General features: G+C 39.5%; 1 protein-coding gene across 2 annotated transcripts in view; it reads left to right on the top strand.

The window, feature by feature from the left end:
• angpt1 (angiopoietin 1) overlaps window positions 1–23,281 on the top strand; it is a 91,453-nt gene that overhangs the window by 50,796 nt on the left and 17,376 nt on the right. For both annotated transcript variants that reach the window (XM_026348762.1, XM_026348763.1), the window contains exons 5-9: window positions 12,958–13,113; window positions 13,738–13,859; window positions 15,049–15,281; window positions 19,685–19,812; window positions 21,007–21,108. In XM_026348762.1, coding sequence (XP_026204547.1) covers window positions 12,958–13,113; window positions 13,738–13,859; window positions 15,049–15,281; window positions 19,685–19,812; window positions 21,007–21,108 — 741 coding nt within the window. The remainder of the gene's footprint in view (window positions 1–12,957; window positions 13,114–13,737; window positions 13,860–15,048; window positions 15,282–19,684; window positions 19,813–21,006; window positions 21,109–23,281) is intronic.

Below are 23,281 nucleotides of genomic sequence, written 5' to 3' on the forward strand. Positions count from 1 at the left end.
CTTGTTGTCTTGAGTAATGGGGTTTGGCCACAATACTGATTCACCAGTAACAAGACATTCTAGCTACAGGTGTATGTGTATTGCAATCCTTGATACAAATTCATTACCTCCATGTGAATGTGCTTTAACTAATTGTGTAATTAATTAGGAAGAAGAAATGGTTAATGGGAGATGCATTGTGTTGCTGATACTAACCGAACAGAGATCTCATGTTAGAACTTCGGCTCTCTGTTTGAAACTTGAGAGAGACGGCACACATTTTCCTGTGCTGTGACAAATTCACAACAAATGTTTATTCTAGGTTTACACAGACCATAATACTAAAATGTAATGCAGGTGAGACCTTTGCAGTGTGTTAGGTTCAGGTATGAAAATGATATTTAGAAATTCTATTATGCTGTGGTGTTTAAATATTTTCTTACAATATGGCTGAAACACGACCAAAAGCATTTTTCAAAAGAATGAATATAAATAATATTATTTTGGGCAGGCAAGTGGAAGTCATTAGTACTGAGTGTGTAAGCTATGGTCAGAAGAGTTGCCAAAAGCACAAGGTTCATGGCTGTATCGCCGCCACTGCTAAGGTTGAGTGATTATGAGCTAAATATGAGATAGTAATAGCTTAGATAGAGCGAAACATTAGACATTATAGTCAATCTGAGTGCACAGTTAGTGGGCAAATAATATAGTGTTATCACAGCCTGCAGCAAATTACAACTGTGTTTGAATTTATTTCAGCTGCCCAAACAACTGTTATCTTTGTAGTATTTTTGTTTTATAATGACTCGTGATAAACAGAGCAGATGATAATATTACTCGCCCGTATCTGCTGCGAGTTATTTTCCTTCAGATTCATTTATGTTTTGCCCGGTAAGTCAAGGTTTGATAAAGTTCGCAGGAAGTGAGACAGCATTAAAAAACAACACCGCTTTGAAAATTTGAGTTGCTCGCAGTGGATACCATAGTATGTCTATACATAGTGTGAATTTCCAGTAATACGTCAGTCACTTTTTTTTTATAGCTCCTTTTCTTCCAGGAAAAGATAACCCTGAGAAAACATGTATGTCTTATAAAGCTGATTCTGGCAGGGAACAGGACAATGAAAAATCTAAAGGACACTGGAAGTTTTAATGCTCCTTCTAGATGCCTTATTTTATGTTCTTCCAATTCTGAGGTTTACTGTAAGTTCTGACAGGAATCCCCTTGTATATGAAAATGATTAATCCCTAAGTTAATTGTGTAAAGTCTGTGAAGTGGGGAGGAAAATTCCTGAAGCCTCCCCACATGCTGTTTCTGAGGCCGACTCTCCCCACAGCGTCGCTTTGACTCTCCCTGACAGATGTTACGTTCTGAGTGGATGTCTTTGTCTGTCAACGCTGGGGAGCCTTCCAGAGGTTCCAAAAGGACAGAACCACTTCACCTTCTTTTGGAGTTCGTCCATGCGGCTCCAAGTGTTGCTTTGATTTCTGATATAAAGAAAACACCAGAATCACAATCAGATGCCTGAATCTACGAAGAACAAGCTGCAGAATCAGAGATGGCAAGAATCAAGGAAAGGTAAAAAAAAAACTAAATGAGATAAGGACAGAGGGAAAGATACTGGATGGAAGATAAACAGTTTCACTCCCTTGCAGTGTGGAGTAGATACGGAGATCTTCAAGTGACTAATGGCTGGCTCCTTTGCTTTTGTTTAGTTCTTGTGATGCTGGGATAGGAGGTTTTTGTTCTGACAACACAGCCTCTATATAACATGTAGGAATACTTTATTTATTAAATTGTTTTTTTGGTCCCACTCTGTTGTGGGTGACAGAGGACAGTTGCAGTTGCTGAGAGTGGTGTGCTGTTTTACCTTACCATGTCATGTCTGCTTTCCTATGTGCGGCTTGGACAGTTGATTGTGTTATGTCTTGTTTTAGTGCTTTAATGCTGTGATTGACGCGACACCTCATTAAGTCTGCAAACAAACAAACCTGCCCAAAAAAATGGACGCATATGCAGACATAAATACACCCACAAATCTGCATATATGTTTTGCAAACAGAAACACACTTTTAACGCTGTCCAGATCTGTGTTTGTACTGTCTGGGACCCAAGCCAGGCCTCTCACGTTCCACAAAATAAAAGAGCTGGAGCTGGCACAAGACACAGTAAAGTGGTTACCCTACAGATTTCTGATCCCTCTGCTGTTCGAATACCAGTGGAAAGTCCTCAGAAAATCGTTCACATCATTGACCTTTCATCACTTTTCTTTTCCTTTGTCTTTTTCACTTGGTGCACTCATGCTCAAACTGAAGTTATTTCAGAGGAGGTGAATAGTTAATGGAAAACACCTGCTGTGAAACATTTGTGGCACATTGTTCAAAGAGGATGCAGATCGGTAATGTACCAATCCTTTATTTTCATGCCTAATGCACCAGTCCCACATTTCCATGCCTGATGATATCTTAACTCAGGGTATCTGCTTATACCAGTAATGTATTTATCTTTTCAGTCTAAAATAATTTGATCGGAATCAATGCAATCAATCAATCAATGTAATTGCATTTTATAAATAGCACCAATCTTTTTAGGTAGATTTAGTGGAAGATTTAAAGGCAATATTTTAAAGATTTAAAGATTTAAACTGGCTGTGTCAGAAAAAACAATGCACACAGGTAATTTTTTTTGTTTTTATTACTAATGAGCTAAAAGTCATTAAAATGATGGTAATATTCTGTGAGTTTCCCCTTTCAGAAACACCTGGTATTTTGATCCAGTGTTAACATAAAAATAGTAGCTTTAATGTTCGTATTGGGGGCTATGCTAATCATTCTTCCTGTGACCTGTGTCAGACTAACAAAGAAGGACACATCTGTGCAAGACACAGAAATAGAAAATAGAAGTCTTTTACAAATTAGTCATATAATGTTCTGCTGTACGGTGACAGGAACAGGAACTCTCTCATCAATCTGTCATTGACCAAACAGATGGATTTGCTTTTTGGTCAGAGTTTACAACCAAAATACAAATAGTTAGAAATGGTTTTTGATGTTTGTTTAACCTGATGTGTTTGCAACAGTCCTGAGCTGGACAGGGTAATCCTCTAGAGATGACAAACCTGTGTCACACATGTCCATATGCGTGACATTTTTGTGTGAGTCTGTTGAATGAAGTGGCTTTTGTAGGCCTGCGAAGGATCAAATAAGATGTTCCATCGTGCTCAGCCATGAGGTGAAACTCTAACGGAAAGGAGGCTGTCACATTTTGTCAGTGGCAGCACAGCCATTATAAAAATATATGTATATATCTATGTGACTAATGATATCTATGTAGTCTCCTATGAAAGATGGATGGGAACAGCTTAAGGCACAACATTAATAACTATGTCAAACTGTAGAAATCCTTCCTAAACAAAAGGATTAGTAGACATCATTTCTAGTGCACTTACATCAATTTCCTGGCATTTTTCCATAACCCACAGCCCCCACTCCTCCATGTTCGGTGAAAAAACTGCGTAAACCTATAGTTGGGAGTCGACCTGCCATACGTGTGGGACCGGACTGCTGATTTTTACCAGAGTAAGATTTTTAGATTAGAAGCAACATGACTAATTTGATTGTGCCTTGGCACACTCCAACCTCCTGTGTATAATACTACACATCTACCTTTTTTGTTAGATTTCATGTCATATCGGATCAAATAGTGGGTTTTGAAGTTCATTCTTCAAAACAGGAGTTTGTAAAAAGGAAATCTCACCTCAAGGTTCATTTAGTATCTGGAGCTTTCAACATGGCCGAGGAATACAGGCTTACAGGGTGACATTGACGGGCTGTTTGTGTTTGGCAAAAACTTGGCAAGACTATTGATCTTTGCTCATAAGCATGGTTGATGTTGTATAACTCTGGGTCTGTAACGTTCAAGGATGTTTTGCTTTGTTGTCTGAGCGTAATGATCACAGTTTAGTTGCACCATTTTTATCATTTGATTCATCCTCTGTTCTTGCCTTTCTCTTGATTGTGTTTATAGAGGCATCTTGTGCACTTCAGCCTAAAAATGCAAAAATAAACACGAACCTGGGTGCATCAAAGAACAGGAATTCTCCCTTCTTCCCTTTGGTCTTATTTATCATAATTTTCCAACAGAAAGGATCCCAAATAAAAATCATTTTGACAGATTGATCTATCAGATTGTCATATTTGTTTTAACTGATTTTAGATGGATGGCCCACTTAATATATTTATCCTGCATCTTTTCTAGAAACATCTGTACAACACAGAGCAACAGACAAAGACACAGAAACGCGAACATTATCAGCGTTTTCATCCATCACCAGCAGAAGGTCAAACAGCAACAAATGTTTCTAATGCTGCAGCATGGCACTGATACAGTGGTGGCTCTGAATGAGCTGCACGTTATCATTAACGGCAGCATCTATCTTCCTCCGCTCCAACAGCTGCGTTGAACTGCAGGTCAGAGTGAAGCAGTTCCATGTGGAGATATAGGCTACTGCACCTCGTTTTCCTGCTTATCTGTTTTATTAAGGTTGAGTGTCACTGGGCATCACTTTGGGGAAATTCAGGCACCTAAGCATATATGTGCATATTGCATACTTCATAGTACCACCAGTAGTACCTGTTGCCTTAGAAAGCCACTAATATGACATATAGCCCATGGTCGGAGAGTGAAAAATGGGCAGTGAGTAAGATTTGAACCCGATTCATTAGCCTTATCCCATCTTTGGTGATAGAGGGAAAGTGAAGCGATTTTAAGAAAGAAGCGGGGGAGCAGTTACAGGGAGACGGAAAGAGAAAGTGAGAAAAGCAGTGAGGCCGTGGCTGACGTATACTTCAGCGATTGTAATCCTGGATGACTACGGGGGAGGTTTATAAACTATGAAGTCCTCACTTAATGGGATGTTAGGATGAAAGATAAACACAAATTGTGATGTTGAAGGAAAAAACTACTTTCATTAGATGCACATTCATTTTGATTAGAAGAGGCATCTGGTTTGATAGAAAGTGGGGCTGGCACTCAAACTGAAACACTGGACCTATTTCTTTCCCCTGAAACTTTGCCTGACAAAGAGATTTAACATACAACAGAGCAGAGCTGGCTCTTGGCATAGGCCATATGGGAGGTCATGTAGGGCGCCTCGTGCGGAGGGGTGCTGCTGCAAGTCCTCAAAAGACAAAAATAAGAAAAAAGTTAATAAAAAATGACTCAATAATAGTAATACTTTTTAGCCGTACCTGGCGCTCTTTCTTTGTGCTCTGTCCTAAAAATAAAAAATGACCAAATACAGAAAAAATAAACAAGAACAACTCCTCCTCGTGCTTCTCATTATTTGATTGACATGGCCATGAACCTGTTCTGCACCGTGCACTGTGGAACAGGGGTGTGAGGCGAGTTATCGGTGATTATCTCAGGTAGCAGTTCAATTCAATTTCAATGATATTCCTATAGACGGATGTCAACAAGCCCGCACTGGCTTACAGAGCAGGATGTAAATGTAAATCTTCCCTCACTGTCACACAGTCAACAGTACACTTAAAAAAAACAGAAACAGCTAGCAATTCACACCCAACAGTAATTTAACAATACAGGACAACACTGATTTGTGGAATATGGGTCCAGACAAAGCACTGAAGTCGTGAAGTTAGTTGTACTCTGCAACAGAGTCCGCAGAAATGCTTCTCTCATGCCTGAGCTTATAAAAAAATGTCTACAAGCTTTGGGGGGAGGGATCCCCTGCTGTGATTTTTGGAGGGTACACTGGAATGCTGTCAAAAACATTTGGATGTAAACATGCCCCCTGTGGGATGGTGGCTTGCGGTGTCCCAGTGTGCATCAGGAATAGGGCAAACTGACACGGCTTGTAGCCACGGACACAAAAAGCCATCATAAGGCACATTCCTGCCTCGTATGCACACATTAACTACAGATCTCCCATCTGCTTTTAAGGCCTCTTCATGAATGACCAGGTCTGAGTTTGTTTAGTTGTTTGGTTTTAGTTATGCATTCCCATGACTTGGGTGAATGCAAGTGCTTCCTCTCCCATACAGCCTGATACGCATAATTAATTGAAGTAATTTTTGGGCTCATTGTGACATTAGAGAGCAGGGAATTTGTGAAAATATACATTCATGCGTAAGCTCCACTTGAGTGTGTTTATTTTCACTGAACGTGGAAAGAAGCCACGTGAGTGATCGCTTCTGATAGTGATCATTGCATCTGCTTGAGATATGAGTCAGACATGAAAGAAATGTATTAGTCAGTAACGGGTTTGAGACAGGATTGTCTCAGAGGGGTCAAATGGGTGATATAGTACTTTTAAAGGGGGTGATTGCTGCATCTAAGACAATGAAAAGCACAGTTAAAGCTGTACATCTAGTAAATTGTAGAAAATATCAACATATTAGAACAATCTGTATACTATATAATACTTATTTATCTATACTGACATGTAATCAACTTTGATTGCCTAAAAGACATTTGAGAACGTTATGTTATATGCAAAAATACTCTGTAATAGTTCATCTATATGTAGAAAATCAGACCAATCACATGATGAAAGCTGAACACATTTGAATTTGTCAACCTCTGAACATCTAACGTTAGCTAACTTTGCAGTTTCACAGTGACTGAACAAGCTGTTTCTCCAAATGTCCCAAAATCCAGATTGATGTGACCACCTCTGCAAGACGGGTGACTCGTCTCACAATTATAAATAAAGTTACTGTAGTTCCTTTACAAGGAGAGCTGACTGAATTTGGGGCGGAAACAAATCATTATTCTAACTAATTGATTTAGAAATTATTTAAAAAAAAATTTTTTTACCTCTCCCCAGCTCTTTAAGCTTTAAAAAATCCCTTTAAATAAAAATGCCACCTTTTTGATAGTTTTTTCCCAATATAGCTACACCATTAACACATTTATATGCCAACATATAGCAAACAGATGGTCAGTAAGCCACTGTTATCTAGCTATGGTACAAGGCTGCAGAAATTTGTTTCATATTTTCATGCTTCTTTGCAAACTTTAAAATGTTCTCCGTGCTTTTGCTGATTCAATAAACATTTTAAACACATGTAATTGGTCACTTGAGCTATGTGATATCACTGAGGGAGCTCCAAATGCTTCTTATCTGGACCAACCACTGAAAACTCATTTCCAGAATGAATTTCGATCACTGAAAACAAGCGAGCACCAAAACCACAGAACCACTATCAATAAAGAAAGGCAAACATTTCTGTTGGATGTGATCATTTTGGACATATCTAGTTTTTAATGCTGAGAGAAAGTTTGTGCTTTTTATAACACAGCATAAGTTTAATTTATATTTGTCATTTGATTTTCAAGATTGCTTTTATCTTTCATATTTAAGACTTTGTCCAATTCATCTTGCACTAGGACTCCTAGTTAATCACAGAAGGTATGCCCTGTAGACATAACACTGTCGGACCTCTTGATTTAAACCAATGGTACATTAGTCTTAATGTAAGAGAAAACTGAACATAGATCACAATTCTGATGTCTGGTGGAAAGAGTGACGATAACAGTAAAAGCTCATTGGCATAATGTTAGGAAATCCAGTATGTCATTTATTTTCCCTAAGGATTCTAAAAACAGTGACAGTACATCCACTCTCTTTTCATTTCTCAGGGTTTTTGTATTTTTGGATTGACCTCACAAATTTTTTAATCTCGAATCTGACTCAGCTAGAGTCACGTTACTGCCAATTTGGGTTTCAAAACATGATTTAGCATAGACATTCATGACACTTTACTCAGACTTTGTTGAATTCGAGCCTTTGCGGTTTTCTATTGTTTCAACTTAAATTAAATTAGCTATTTACATAGCTCGTTAGTCATTTGAAAAATTAAACACATTACAATTTTGCAGTTGTCAATCTGTTTTTCACTTTTTGCAAGCTGTGGTTTATTTGAATTCTTAACTGACTAATGATTTAGAAGACCATACAGTTAGTACTTAATGTTTGACAGAATAGCTATGGAAAATCAATTTGGCCAAACATTTGCCCCCAGGTTAGAAGTTCTGATTGGTTTCCCCAAAGAAACAATCTCTCCTCTCGAAAACTCCATCATTAGCCAAATTTTCTCACTTTCTTTTATTTTCTGCCCTGTTGACAAACCGTCGTGACAGAAAACCTTTGAAGGCTGGAAAATGGTGTGCTTTTTACCCTGCCAAACGAATTTGGGCACCTCAAACTAAACACAGCGAAACTCTGTGATTTATAAAGAGGAACAGTTGGTTTGTTTTCAGGTTGTGTACACAAGTCTCATTGTGTCCTTGGAAATGCACAACTGAACCGCAATTGACAGGAACACAATATCATCTTGACAGAAAGACAAAGGGGAAAAGAGAAGAAGAAAGACCGATGTAAAAGAGAAGGGAAAGGAGCCTTAGAACTGCTAGTGCTGGCAGTAACAAGCTTGTTTTTCAAATGGCAGTCTTCTGGCTCAGGAGTGTCCTGGAATTAACATTACAGAGCAACAGCGATGAGGCTGGGCCTCGACCACCCACTTCACTGCACACCCCCGATCTACCAAATATGATGACAACTGACCACTCACTAAGTTACGGTTGCTGTGCCCGCCAAGCTCTCCATTCTTGCATGGCTCATATGATGACAATTGCAGATTAACCACACTTTCTTTTTTTTTTTTTTTTCTTTGTCCTTTTTTTTAAATCCTTGATTTCACACAGAGGACAAGATTCTAGATTCAAAGAATTGTATTGATCCTTGGGGGAAATTGCTTTTCAGTGATACAGCGATGTGGGAAGTTGAGATGCAAGTGAGATGCATGATTGAAAAACAAGGCTGAAACACTTGTGTGTACATGTAAAGACCAATTCATTCATACAAAATATAATATATAAAAATATAATACACAATACATCCCACTAAGTAGCTCTTCGTGCATCAGGTGTCACATGCATGTATGAACGGGCTTTAACATAATGCTATTTCAGGTAATGGTTGCTGTGGGTACTCTAGTAAAGATTCAAGTAGAGCAGAGTTGCTAACAATAGCTTAAACTCTAGGATGTGGACGTGAGTATTTTTGTTTTTTAGTTGTTTTTTTTAAATAACCACTTACTCTACTATCTAATATTACATATTTAGTTAATTATGTGTAATTTAGTCTTGCAAACAGTGTCCAGTAGCTGTTGCTGGTAAACTAGTTAGCCACAATTGCAACTTTGGTTGGAGCAGATAACAACTCTGTTTACCATTTTTTCTTGTGTGTTTGGCTTTGCAAAGGCTTAAATAAAGACACCAGTCTCATAACTCTTAATTCAGATAAACCACTTTAATGTGAGAAATCCACTATTTGGATCGCCTGGTGTGACCATGGATATAATAAGGAACAGTGGATAACTTGTCCCATAAGCTAGTGGAGAGCCTGACCTAACACCAAAGCCAGGTGATTTCCTGTTGCCTTCCTACACACATTAATGGAGGTAAAATAAAATAATCATAAGGCTCATCTAGACTCTCTAAAATGTTGGATAATAAAAACAGGGAGTCAGTTTTCTTTTGCCTTTCCTGCACTCTCTGACAGATTCTGTGACAAGTAAAAAAATGTGCCTTAGATGATTCTCACCTAGTCCTGACTGTGTTTAAGACAGATAGCTTTAAAACTTTTCTTGAGTGAAATGGAAACCAAGTTTTTAAAGAACAGGGTCTAATACACCTTGCACTGTTGGTGGGTGATAATGGAGCGTAAGTGAGTCTGCTAGTAGTGGACCCCAGGTGGCTTGTGATACAACAGGAGGTGCTGACTTGGGGTGTGTTATAGCCCCCAGGGTCTTGTCCATTAAAGTGGTTTGAAATGGATCTAGGTTTGAGCGTAAGGCATGCATCCCAGAAACCAGACATCCCCAGTAACACCATCACTGCCAGCCACGCACGGTCCGAGATAAGCAGAGACGCGGCAGCGCACCAGCAAAAAAAAGCTCTAGCAGCGTTTTATACAGTCCAGACTCAGTGTTTTCTAGCTCTCGCAGTGTCTCTCAGCACAGCTGTTTAGAAAAAGATCAGGACCCCTTGTGGAATAGAAGTTACACTAAACGGGAGATGTCAAAAAAGTAATAAACGTTTGCAATAATCTGTAACAATGATAGTGGTGAGTATCATCTTGAGGGATTATCCTGTTCTTGGCCTCCAAGCGAATGCTATTAAGCAGGTCTATTATGATAATGTACAGAATCTATATGTTAGGGATCCCAGCTGATGGATTTTTTGACTTGTTGCATGTGACTCTCCATTAAAAATGTGCACATGCAGTCTGGCTAATTCAGTAACCTAAACACTTGTCCCTCTCTAGGATGAACAGTCCCTTTGCTTTTACAATCTACATCCTTTAACTTGCTTAATGCTGTCACTTAGGTCCTAGACAGCCCAAAGCCGTTTGTTTAGTCAGTAACGGCCAAATTGTAGCTCATAAACTGTCTGAAACAACCAATCTGTAGCCGCTGCTGTGTAGGGCTGCAATTAAAATAGCAGTGGCCCTCTATGGATGGGAAGTTTGGCAGCATTATTATGACATCAGGCAGTTCATGTGAAGCCACACAGTGCCAAAAACACCACTTTTAAACCTTTATACCTTGGTGTAAATTTGCACTTAGGGAAATATATATGTGTTTATGTCTCAATTCGGTAGTTCATAAATAATGACCTAGTGTTATTGCACCTTGTGGAATGTATGAAACACTTTTTTTTCTATTTAAAGTCCTTTCTGTTTTTCAAATAGAAAAATGTATGTTCAGAAGGAAACTAACAAAAGTTTAAAGTGATTAGATGTCTATAGATGGGTTTGCATTTTCAGTTTGTTCAACTGAGTAGTCATTAGAAATGTCAAATGTAATGCTTTACTGTGAGTCTGAGACCCTTATATGAGTTTACTGTATATTGTTGTAAATCTTATCACAGTCATGCCTTTTGTGGAGACAGTCTAAACCTACAATTAATGGTGACCTTGCACTTACCTTCATTTGATTGTTCCAGCCTCAATCTGAAATTGCATGAATTTGCATCTCTGTTCTTTAACTAGCGAGGATTTGCTTTAATTGCTGACAATAATTTCTATTTGTAGTCACTGAATGGAAAATCACAGCATTTAACTGGTGTTGAGGGTAGAAACCATCTAAATATATACACCCACATAGACCTATTTTATGGCTTGTGTAATCTTGTTTCTGCTTGGTACTTTCTGTTTATGACCCCCACCAAATCAACCATGAGTCAGCCACATTCCCTGACAAACCATTAAGTGACTGCTGGGCTTAGGTTTCTGTCTGCCATCTGTACTGAAGTGTACTGTTTCTGTCAAGGTGACTTGCAAGACGCAAAGTTTCGCATTGTCTGTAGAAAATGGACGCAGTAGTCTCAGCAGATGAGTAAACTGCAGTGAAAAGCTGCAGGTAAGATGTACGAAGATTAAAGTTAAATTTTGAAAATGTGCCTAAAAGGATGTAAAAAAAAAAACGAACACCATCCAAAGGGTTCAGAAATGTTATTTGAGATAAATGTATTTCCAATTCTAGACACAGTCATATTCTATGGTTCATTATCAGGAACAGTAATCCATCATTACTACATAAGCTTTGTGGATTCCAGATTTCTTGTTTTCTTTCCATTTCCTTAGGCCAGACCATTGAAGGTTATGTGGAAAGTGACACTTATATCAGCTTTATGTAGTTCACAGTTAGGGGAAACTGTGTTATGTCTGAAATTGGTCCTGAAAAAATGTTAGAATTCAGTATATGCTGGACAATGTGAACCATAATCTAGAGGGTTAACATAGTGTCTTCTAACTAACACAGGCTACTGAGTGCAGTGTAGCTTCTTTTTCTCACTGTGTGAACAATGGATGTCATGTTGTTTTGTTTAAAACACATTTATCTTGGCTGATGGATTCCTGAAAAATGAATGTTGCAGCCCCATTGATGAGCCAAAGCAAAACTCAGAAAATATCTTTTAAAGATCAAGTAGTTGAGCATTTCCCCTTTGGCCAATTATTAAACCATTTCAATGTGTGTTCGGATTTCAGGCCAACAGATGAACAAGTGGATGCTTAAATAATCAAGTTAGGTTGACTGTGTTGTAGAACTAAAGAATGTCTATTGCCACAAACAAATCATGCTATACTAGTACTCAATGAGTAATCTATCAGGGCCACAAAATTGTGTAAAACAATGAACAAACATTTTAAGACACATGAAGTAAGCTAGAAAGGCGTAGAGTTGCTGAACCGTACATACCTGAAGCTCAACAAAGGAAAAAAAAACTCCTATATAAACATTTTGATGGGATGAAAATGAAAAAGAATCCAAGCAGACTGCACAGATGGACTATATAGTTAATCCTTATGAAGAATCTTATCCAACCCCAACATCTAACTTCTCTTTGTCAATTGTTTACATTTGGAGATAAGGATGAAAGCGTTCTTTCCAGACAAGCTCGAGTGAATATGTCCATCTGTGCCTCTCCCATCCTAAACTAACCGTCTACATCTGGCTGTGTCTGTATTGACTAAACCCATTCATCATTTCAGTGCCATTCAAATTATGGAAAATTGTTGTGAATTTCTTTACGTGTGCATAAGTAACCAGTTCTGATGTGTAATCTGTATTAATCTTTTTCCTAAACGTAATTTGTCACTCAAAAACTCTATTACTCTGGAAACATGTAATAATTTCAGTTTTTTACTAATTTAATTTTTTTACCAAAAAACTTTTAGTTTTTTTGTGCCAGATTTATAAAACCCAGTAGATCATATAGAGTTAGTGTATGATGTTTACATGGTTTCTGAGGCACAATGCCTGTATTGCACACATGAATCGTTTGATATATAAGCAAACCTTTACATATGCCAGCATCACGTTCATGTGCGTCATTAGGAATTTCCACGCATTCATCTGTTTTCTGACATCGACCTCTTTTCTGGTGCAGATTGAGAACTACATCAAAGAGAGTATGAAGACGGAGATGGCTCAGCTACAGCAAAGTGCTGTGCACAACCACACGGCAGCCATGTTGGAAATGGGCACCAACCTTCTTTCTCAGACGGCTGAGCAAACGCGCAAGCTAACTGACGTTGAAACGCAGGTAACACCTCAAAAAGACACACCAATGCTAATACCTTCAAACATACTTATTCTCATAAAGCAAAGTAGACGATTCCCACACTAGTGCCCCTTGTGCCCCTTTATGTCTTCTCTATGTTATGCACACACACTAATAATGAGAATCCATCTTATGCTCCATTAACCCATCGTTCCACGTCCAACTGCCCCAAAAACGGTTACAGAGAATTGGCCAAAGACAACAGTGATGTATGTAAATGCCTATTCCTTCGAGTTACTTGAGGTTCCCTTTAGTGTTTATAAGGAGTTCAAGCAGGAGGTGATGGAAAGTTGTGAAGTTAGCGGTGGGTAATTTTGCTAAAGCACTAAAAGTTTGCAAACCTAAAAAAAAATAATTATAACATAGATGCATATCTCCTAAGTATTACCATGTGTCGGGTAAACACTTGACAAAATGAAAGCAAAGTTGATGGGTAGTGCATTTTTCCCTCCACAAAACCTTAAATAAAACCAGTGTTTTAGGGTTTGGTGCAAATATGCAGGTTTTTGGATTGTATTACTGCAGCTAACACATTACATATAGTGACATCCTGACATCTTTATTACCTATGTATTCTGTGTCTCCATGTACTTCTTTTCATTGCAGGTTCTGAATCAGACATCCAGGCTCGAGATCCAGCTGCTGGAAAACTCTCTTTCCACTAACAAGCTGGAGAAACAGTTAATGATCCAGACCAATGAAATCAGCAAACTCCATGACAAGAACAGGTAAACAGACCACACTTCAAGGAAACAAAACCCACACAGGCTGGCTACCTTCCATACAGCCCTAAAATGGACGTACAGTAGATAGACTGGGAATAAAAATCATACACAGCTCTCCTCTGCGGGACTGTGTAAACAAAATCAAACGCTTGCTACCAGCTCTCATTGACAACCACGTAGTTTGTCCAATTCCCAAAACAAAATTAATTTGTATAAACAAACGTATTTTCTGTGATGTTCAGTAAATCCTTCTCAAATTTAGGAGGGTATGCTTTCCATTTTGGACCACTGTGCATTTGTTGCAAAATCAAGGCTTTTGGATATGTTTTCATGTGTCTAAATCTTGTTTCTTTACAATGATTGGTCCTGTGGGATTTCCTAGATGATGTAGTGTTTAAAAGGGTTTGGGCTGCATTGCTCATTGTGGGCTAAAGTATCCATAGAGACTCATTGTAATCACTTGCAATCACACCATTTGAGAGTATTGTCTCTGCTGAGGCTAATATAGATAGATATATGGGGGCAATTTTCGTAAGCTTCAGCAAGTAAGACATTTTTCCATTTGTACATGTCATCTTTTATTTTTACGATACAATAATCTTTTCCCTTTATCTATAACCAAATGAATGATCAGTTAGTAAACTGTCAACTGTGTCAACTTATATCGTCTTTCAGGCCTTAGGCAGTATAATGATAACTGAAGGGTTTAGTATGATGAAGCATATGTTTGTATTGTGTGGGGAATACATAGCAACCAAACCTACAGATACCAGTGTTTGTATTTCTGTTTTATGGAAATATCTAGTATTTGTGTTTCCATATCACTCAGTGGAAAATAGTTGTAAAGCGACGCTGAGTATATCAGTACTGTTTGATTGGAATTACTCACAGTCTCCTTCGTAAACTAACAGAAGGAAGTAAAGAAATCACAAGTGGAGGAAATGTACTAATTTGGCTTCAATCAGCTTTTATCTCTTCATAATGCAGTTGGTAAAATGAAACAGACCAATGTTAAGTTATGTAATGTGCATTAAGTTAGTCCCAGGTAATATCAGAAAAATCACAAGGCAATATTCAATCCGCTCCCATGAAAACCTAATTCGAGGGGATTTCAGTGCTTTGCAATATTGTAATAATTCATAACACTAATGTCCTCCAAGAAACTTTTCATGACCTTGTTTCTCTTCCCCAGCCTCCTAGAACAGAAGATGTTAGAGATGGAGATGCGACATCGTGAGGAGCTGGAGACACTGAGGCAGGAGAAGGGCAGTCTTCAGGCCTTAGTAGGGAGTCAGAGTGGGGTTATCAGGGAACTGGAAGCCCAGCTGAGTAGGGCCACAGGGAACAGCACAGTCCTGCAGAGACAACAGCAGGAAATGATGGATACAGTCCACAACCTGCTCAACCTCTGCTCCAAAGATGGAGGTAAGCGAACACCAATCAATGTCTCATGTTGAAAGGGTTGGAACATTTTCAGCAATTCACAGTGTAAATATGGTCTTACGTAATAGTCATCACATAAGAACACATTCTGGCATTTGTGTGATGCTGAGGTTAGAGATGAAATGAGTCACAAAAGCGTAAGCAAATGTTTAACCAAACCGAGAAGTCGGAAAGCCTCGCAAAACCACCAAGACGTGATTGATCCCAGCAGCTCGCCCAGTGCTGCACCAGTCAGTGAAATACCAGGAATGGTTTAGATGAAGGCAGCAATAAGCAAGGCTGTGTTTTGAAGTTAAACTCAAAACAAGAACACAGAGCATTCTTTATTGTTGGTTACATTGGATAGTTTTGGTGTAATTTGACACTGCCAAAATAGTGGATATGGTTTAAGCCATGCTAGCAGCATAGTTACCAAATGATGGATTACAATGACTTTGGTAATCCTCAAAGCTTCTAGCATGAGTGTGCAGTAACTCTTACGATGGGTTTCCATACACCAGTCTGTATGGAGTGATTAGAAGTCTGTCACGTTCCTCAAAACAATACATGGAACAGCAAAAAATACACATTTCCATCATGTCACACCATGTTACATTTGTTTTCACCATCTCAGGTTGGAATGACACTTTTTCAGTGTCATCTTCTTGTTGTGTCCTCTTCTTCTGCAATGGTTTAATGCCACCAATAAACCTAGAATTAATCCAAGAAAATGCCAGAACACAATGTGCAATACAAAGTTTGTAGATTAAGTGTATGAAGCTTGAACTATGAGGCAGCTGTTATCTTGTTTTTGATGACTAGCTTTCCCTGCTCAGATGTCACAGCTACAATACCGTTGATTTTATGATCTTTATAACATTATGATGAAACCAGTTCGGTGAACCTCATACTAAGGGACGTAGCCATGCGCTGGCTATTAAATTCTGCATCACTGAGAGCAGCATGAAGAAAGAAACACGGCTCTTACTGTAACCTGGTGGGCTCCTGTTAAAGACATTTGATGACTCTCATAAACCAGCATGGTGCTCCTCTGCTGCTGCAACAATCACGCTAAAATTTTATGAAGGCTGTGCGAATAGCTTCTCTAGAGTGTCAAAACTTGACTTTGGTTATGAAGTAATAAGCTTATTTTTTATTCCTCTGTGGCTCCCTTCTGTAACAAGACAAAGGATTTCCTTTTTGACCATAAATCTGACCCGACATCAGTACAGCCGTCCGTGAACTCATTTACCCCTATCTCAGGCATTTAAATACCAAACCATATTGGTCACAGGAGATTTCTTATGAACGTCTGTGTCAGGGGATTGTTGGCAACCTCATCTCCATTTGTGGATTTCCTGCAGAGTCGCCTACCGTGCATCTTGAGGTTTCCCATCAGACAGGAAACAACAAGGGCATGAAAGGATGTCAGAGTCATGAGTGGATAACTGCTGCACATGATTAACACATGCTTAGTATTTTTCATTCTACTCCCTTTTCTAAAATTTAACATTCCATGAAATAAAGGTCACGGGCAGTCTCAGCTCGCACTCTGTCTGTTTAGTCTGGATTTGTGTATGTTACATTTAATTACCAGAGGTCTTTGGAGACCATTTTTGACTAACTTGTCCTTATATATCTGTGTGTGTGCAACACTTCTGGCACTCTGCATTGTTGGCCTTGTAATCTGTCGAGTTTTATTAAATTCACTGTAAAATATATGATTCAACCCTTAATTTTTAGAGTCACTGAGTTCAATAGATCACCCCAACCCATCCCCCCTTTCCATGATTGGTGGCAGTATTAACAAGAAGCGATAGAAATGAAACATGGCCACTGCTGCTCTGTGGTTGGTCCTTTCCTTTTCCATGATGGTGTTGAAGGTTGGGGCAGGCGTGGGGTCAGAGGTCTGCCCTTTCTTCACCCTAGCCAGAATAAGTCAAACTGTAATAGGTCCTGGGGGGAAGCCTCGTCCAAAGGAGGTGAAGAAATAGGTAGATCTCAGTGATCGTCTGACACCCTGCCCCTGTTTTTCAACAGCATTGAAAACACAGATGCAGAAAAGCCCTTTTTTCCATGTTCAGGGGAGGGCTTTTGTTTGTTTGGGGAACGGATTTGTGTTTTCATTTGAGGACAGGGTTAGAATTTCATGCCATGAAGTGGCGTCTGCTTGCGTTACGGTTTGTTTTGAAAACTGAGCCTGAGCATTTCCTTTAAAGCGTGGACTCAAATTATCTTTGACTTTACTTTGGGGAAGATGACACAAGAAAAACCGAGTTTGACATTAAGTCTTCATTTATATACTTGTTGTTTTCCATTTTTCCGTGCATGGCTTTTGTACATGTTTTCAACTGCTGCAGTGCAAAGTGAGGGTTGAGAAGATATTTGTGATGTGGCCAGATGCAAAGTGGAGCTCTTGTTTAGGTTGTAATCATTACCTAAACCTCATTAGGGTGCAATGAGCCACAAACTGTTATTAACAGTAATTGACCTCGTCATTGGAGTGCTATGTAAGGATTTCTGGCTGCTAAATATGATTTTGTTTTACAGTGTTCTATCATGCCATTATATGAATATCATTCATCATTTTTATAGCTGCTTAGTGAGGGAGAGACAGAGTGGAAATATTTCAATGTTCCATACAAGGCTTAAAACTATTTAATGATCTAACATGACAGTATGGTAAACCACGTCATTACACATCGCTTCTCAATCCAAATCCGCATTTTTCAAAAATGTGTGCGGCACATAGTTATACTAATGCATCACCAACCTGGATGTACTGCTCATCACCTCAGTGCCCTTCCGAAGGGGAACTAGACTATTGCATGCAGCGTTCAACCTCTTAAATGGAGCAATGTTTTAGCCACAGTTGGTGAGTTAATTGAATTACCCTGGCATCTAAAGGCATATGTAATATACAACTAGTAGCAGTAAGTTAAAGGAAACAGGATTTGTAATATTGAACACTGCTCGTTAAGCAGGTACCAGATATGATAATTGTTATAAAATGTACAGTGGGAAATATGTAGCTGGTATTATTGGATAGTTTGCATTCTTCACATATTAATAGAACAGAACATTTTATTGGGTCTTGTATGAATCACTTTAACCTTCAGCTGTATTCAGAGATTGATTATGGTCACATGGGAGCAGTGATGTCTATGGCACTCCATTAAGCTCCATTATTTACTCACTTTAGTTCTAGTATTTGGGCTCATTTGGCAAGGGTACTGATTTATGCAAACACCCAAGCCCTGCTAGTCCTTTCACATGAACCCCCTGCTGAATACAAGTCCCCACTGAACTACAAAATATTTTTCTGTAAATAAATATTGGGACATAAATAATATTTGGAGAGCTGGGCAGCAAGCTGTTCAAGGGAGCCACTCCTACACTGGAGCATCCAGTCCCTCGGCAGACAGTCTTCTTCCACCAAAGGCGATTGTGAAATAATTGTCCACACTACTACAGATCGAATACCAAAAAGTTCTCCTCTGACAATGATCTCCTCGGCTTCTAAGATGTGCCCCGCTGTCTGCTGGTTTCGGGTAAATTACCTCCTGACAGGGCCGCCCTTTGTTGTATTAGAGTCTGGGGTGCGAGGGCTCACTCTGTCAACCTGTCACAGCAGGAGATTCTTGTTGCTGACACTCAATACTTTGTCAAAATGCACAGATAGTACACCCAAATAAGCAGTATGCTTCCACTGGGAAGTTCTATGCCGAGGAGGGTGGGATCAAAGTGAAGGCTAAGGATAGCTGACACATTTCACTTTTCACTGACACCTTTTTTTGCTCAACAATTCCTACAGTAAAAACAATGGTGTGAAACCTGAGATAAACCCTGTAAATAGGAGGAGAAAGTGAGGACGAAAGAGAAGAGAGGAAAAAATGGAAAATCGGAAGGAACTAACAAGGGCTTGGAAAGTAAATATAAACCACTTGTTATAACAGGAACTTGAAATTTATAGCTTGTAGTATTTTGTCCTTAGCTCTTTGCTTGGTTTCAAAATAGTGCCGCCATAATTATCTACAGATGGAAATGGATGCAGCTGGTCTGTCAAAGTCTGAGGCAGTCTCATGGAGTGAGAGATCATCCAGTCAGTTAACTGATTTTCTCCTCTTAATGTATTACTCGCCCTCTGATTTCATCTGGCAGGGCTCTCACCAATCAGCCACTGCTTCTGACTCCTTTTATATCTTTTCCTCTGAGATACATACATGTTAAATATAATAAATTGACCTTTCATAAAGCCCTCTAAAACCATCCTGTCAGTCTAAGAATTTGAAATAGATGTGTGGTAGACATGGCTGTGCTAGCAGGTGGTTTGCTTAATTTAAAATATAAAGACTGGAAGCAGCTAAATTAAAATAGCATGTCCATTCTTTCTTCTTTACCCACAGTTGTGCCTAACAGCACCAAGGACATGGATGAAGACAAGAAGTTCAGCGACTGTGCCGACCTCTACCAAGCTGGTTTCCATAAGAATGGTGCTTACAACATTCAGATCAATTCACAGGAGACCAAAAAGGTGAGAAGCCACAAAATCAGCCTGCAGTCTGCTGAAATGTGAAAATATCTGCCATCTCATCACTTCTAACAAGCACTTCTATAGTGCAGGGTTTCGCTAGTTTTGTTTCAGTTGAAGCAGGCATCAGCTCTCTCCTGAGTCACCACAGGACTTCAGTCGCTGATGAGTGTGAATGACGGGTGTTAGCTGCTGCACGAATACTTAAAGCTGAAAATACACTCGGCAGCTTTGAGAGCGCAGGAGTTTAGTGGGGGGGGTGAGGTGTGAAACAGGGATGTTAAACAGGGCACTGAGTTAATCAGGAGGATGGCAATTGGTGCATAAGTGTTTGCAGGGATGTATGTGTGTGTCTGGACATTATGCTTACATACTCATTATGGATGGGAGTGATGATTTAATAAGTGGTTGGCTTGTGCATGTAGAATTCTGTCTCTCAAATTCAGGAATGGTGCTGTCAAAGTCAAATGAAAATTTAAATTCAACACACTTTGTGTATGGAAATGCGTTCATTTGAAATAATTTCTAAACAGCATCACAGGAGCATTTGCTGACACAGTTTGTTAACAGCGGTTATTCTCACTGATGGAAACATTGCCAATTTCTTTTTTACATGTCTACCACAAAATTGAACTAGTGTTGGGGAAAACGATTCTGTCAGGGGTACCTCCTTAATTATGCCCAGGCTATGTTCATGTGTATTCAGCTGCGTGGGCTGGCTGAGGTGAGAGCCCTTCTCCACACCACCCTGGGGTCTCCTCCTCAAAACAAAGAGCAACACTGCCGATAGAACACCAGCCCTGCATTATCAGCTTACACACACTGAGGTCCAAGGTTAAGGGCCACATTACACCCAGGTGTCTGCTGGTATGTGTCCAGTCTGGACCACCACTTTGATCCCAGTGAAACAAGGCCCTCTGATGAGGAACATCTCCAGGGAGTTGTTGAGGGATAAGGAGACACTGATTAAATTTGAAAAGGACACAGATACGTCACATTCCCAAAGATGATTCATCATGGAATCTGGGAAAAGGAGTGTCTGAAACCAAATCATTGACCCCTCATTGTTTGTTAAAGCCGCTGAGAGTCACATTGAGTCCATCAGCTTTGTGTTTGCACCAAAAACTACCACTGTTCCATTATCTTATGTGTGTTTTTCCCACCCTTCCTTTTTTTTATCGCTTTTCACTTGGGTAGGTGTATTGCAACATGGAAACAACCGGTGGTGGATGGACAGTCATCCAGCGCAGAGAAGATGGCAGCGTGGACTTCCAGAGAACGTGGAAAGAGTACAAGATGGTGAGACGATACGAATGCACACAGACGCTCACCCAGAATCCAGACACTCATCCGTATCTATTAACGACGATAGCAGGCGATAGCAGTGGCCCTTCAAACACAAGACAGTGACTCAAGACAGAGCTGGAAAGAATACACTCATCCATAACCATTAAGCATAAATTACGAAATTGTGCGATTAACAAAACATCCTGTTTCAAAAATACACTTCAGCCAGGGGATTATGACAAATAGCGTGTGCTTTTTGGCCTCACTTGAACATGCTGAAAACTAAGAGGCAGCGTCCACTGATCCAAGACCATTTGGAAAGCTTTGACCAGATGTCATTCCTCCACAGCATTAACCCCCCCGTCGTTTTTGTGTTAGCAATATTGTCTGGGGTGTCTGAGAGCTGTTTCGCTCTTCAGTCGAGGCTTTGGTGACGTGCTGTGATTCTTCCTCTTTTCCAACAGGAAATTATTACCTAAATCTGAAAACAACCCACTTCTTCAGTGTGTATAGCACCGCGCCAGTTGTTTCATGTGTTTGTCATCAAGGAGAAATCTATGCATATTTGCATTAAGGGTGTTAACACTTCGAAAGTAAGCTGTGTTTATATAGTAAACTGGATTTATTATTGTTGGCAGTTGCATTACTGGTGTTTGCTGTGCAAGTCACCTGTGTATACCTTCCGTCAGCTTCCACAGTTTATTGTTAAATGGACTGTGTTCCTTCCATTCCCTGTATGCTTTCTGTTTCCAGCTTAATTATTTCCCCTCTTTCCACTGTTGTTATACAGTTTACCAGTCATATTTGTAGGATTTCATGATCCAAAAAACCTCCACACTGAGAAAAAAAATAACTGTGATGACCATTTGTAGCACTTACTAAATTATATAAAGAACCTCCTCCTGTTTTAAGGAAAGATTTAAACAGGTATTCAAACAAACTCCAAACAACAAATCATCTGGGAACATGAGGAAATGATCTGTTGATTGAACTGATGTGGGTCTCTACGTCTAGGGCTAAAAAGAGGAAGTTGAAAGGTTAGGAGGGTAAAAAGGAACAGACGGGATTAATGACGGAGAAAAGGAGCAATAAAGACCAATTAGAAGAAGGAAATAAAGATAATGTGAGGTCTGAACAGTGAGCAGAATTAAGACAGACAGAAAGAGCCTCCAGTTTTGAACAGGTGTACAGCTAGAGAGCACAGAGTGCATTACCGTACACAAGGGCACACTCGTGGACCTTGGCTGACATTTACTGAGCTTAGTATTATCCTTCTTCTTAATCACTGGAGGTGATCATCGGTGGTGTGTTACCGTGTTATTAATTTCCTCATTCTGCGTCTCCACAGACTTGTCCTCACGGATTTAAAGTACTTGGAAGTTTTTGAAATCATTCTTTCAAAACTGAGATGCTCTTTCTTTGTGGGACCACAGAGAGAATTTTGGCAACAGGGATGTAGCTCGCATATTGACAGTACATTAGTTAAAATGAGAGATTAAACTGTTGAAATAACAAAAGTACAAGTAATAGATCAGAGCTGCTAAAGTGGCAAATAAAAAAACAGAAGTAAACCAAAATAATTTTTTTCTTAAACATCCAGCTTCTGTAGTACGAAAGCACAACCCGACCTAAAAAAACATGAAAAGAATATCGGGTGGTGCAGATTTGACCTCATGGCTTTTGGGGACGAAAGTTTGGGAACCACTGTTGCAGAGTAATGGACTTGAGCTGTAATTCTGCGTCAGTTCAGAGATGAGATTTACAGATACTAAAAAAGTGATTTTACCAAGTGTAAGTGAAATGCAAACCAAGCACTCAGTCCAACAATATGACTAACTGTCTCCTCGTTTTTTTTGGAGCTGAATGATATAGATCAGGTTTGCGTGTGAAGCATTGTGAATCACCGGAACTGAACAAGGGGAAACTGTCAACAGAGATTGACTCCAAGCCTTTTCTCTGGCCTGGCTTCTTTGGAGAAACCATGGTCACAGTAGGAGACATTGGACTGAGCTGAAAGCCGGTCAGGAGGGAACATCTCGTCAGGAGTGAGATCAATTGTAGAGAGAAAGAGAGAAAAAAGAAAGAAGAAGAAAGCGGTAATGGGCCCCAGTCACTTTCTCTTCCACCCACTCGGCAGGACATGCCTAAGGCCAGAGGAATGCCCCATATTTACTTTCCCTCCTTC

This window comes from Anabas testudineus, chromosome 11 (assembly GCF_900324465.2).
Source record: "Anabas testudineus chromosome 11, fAnaTes1.2, whole genome shotgun sequence".
In the NCBI taxonomy this organism is placed as follows: domain Eukaryota; kingdom Metazoa; phylum Chordata; class Actinopteri; order Anabantiformes; family Anabantidae; genus Anabas; species Anabas testudineus.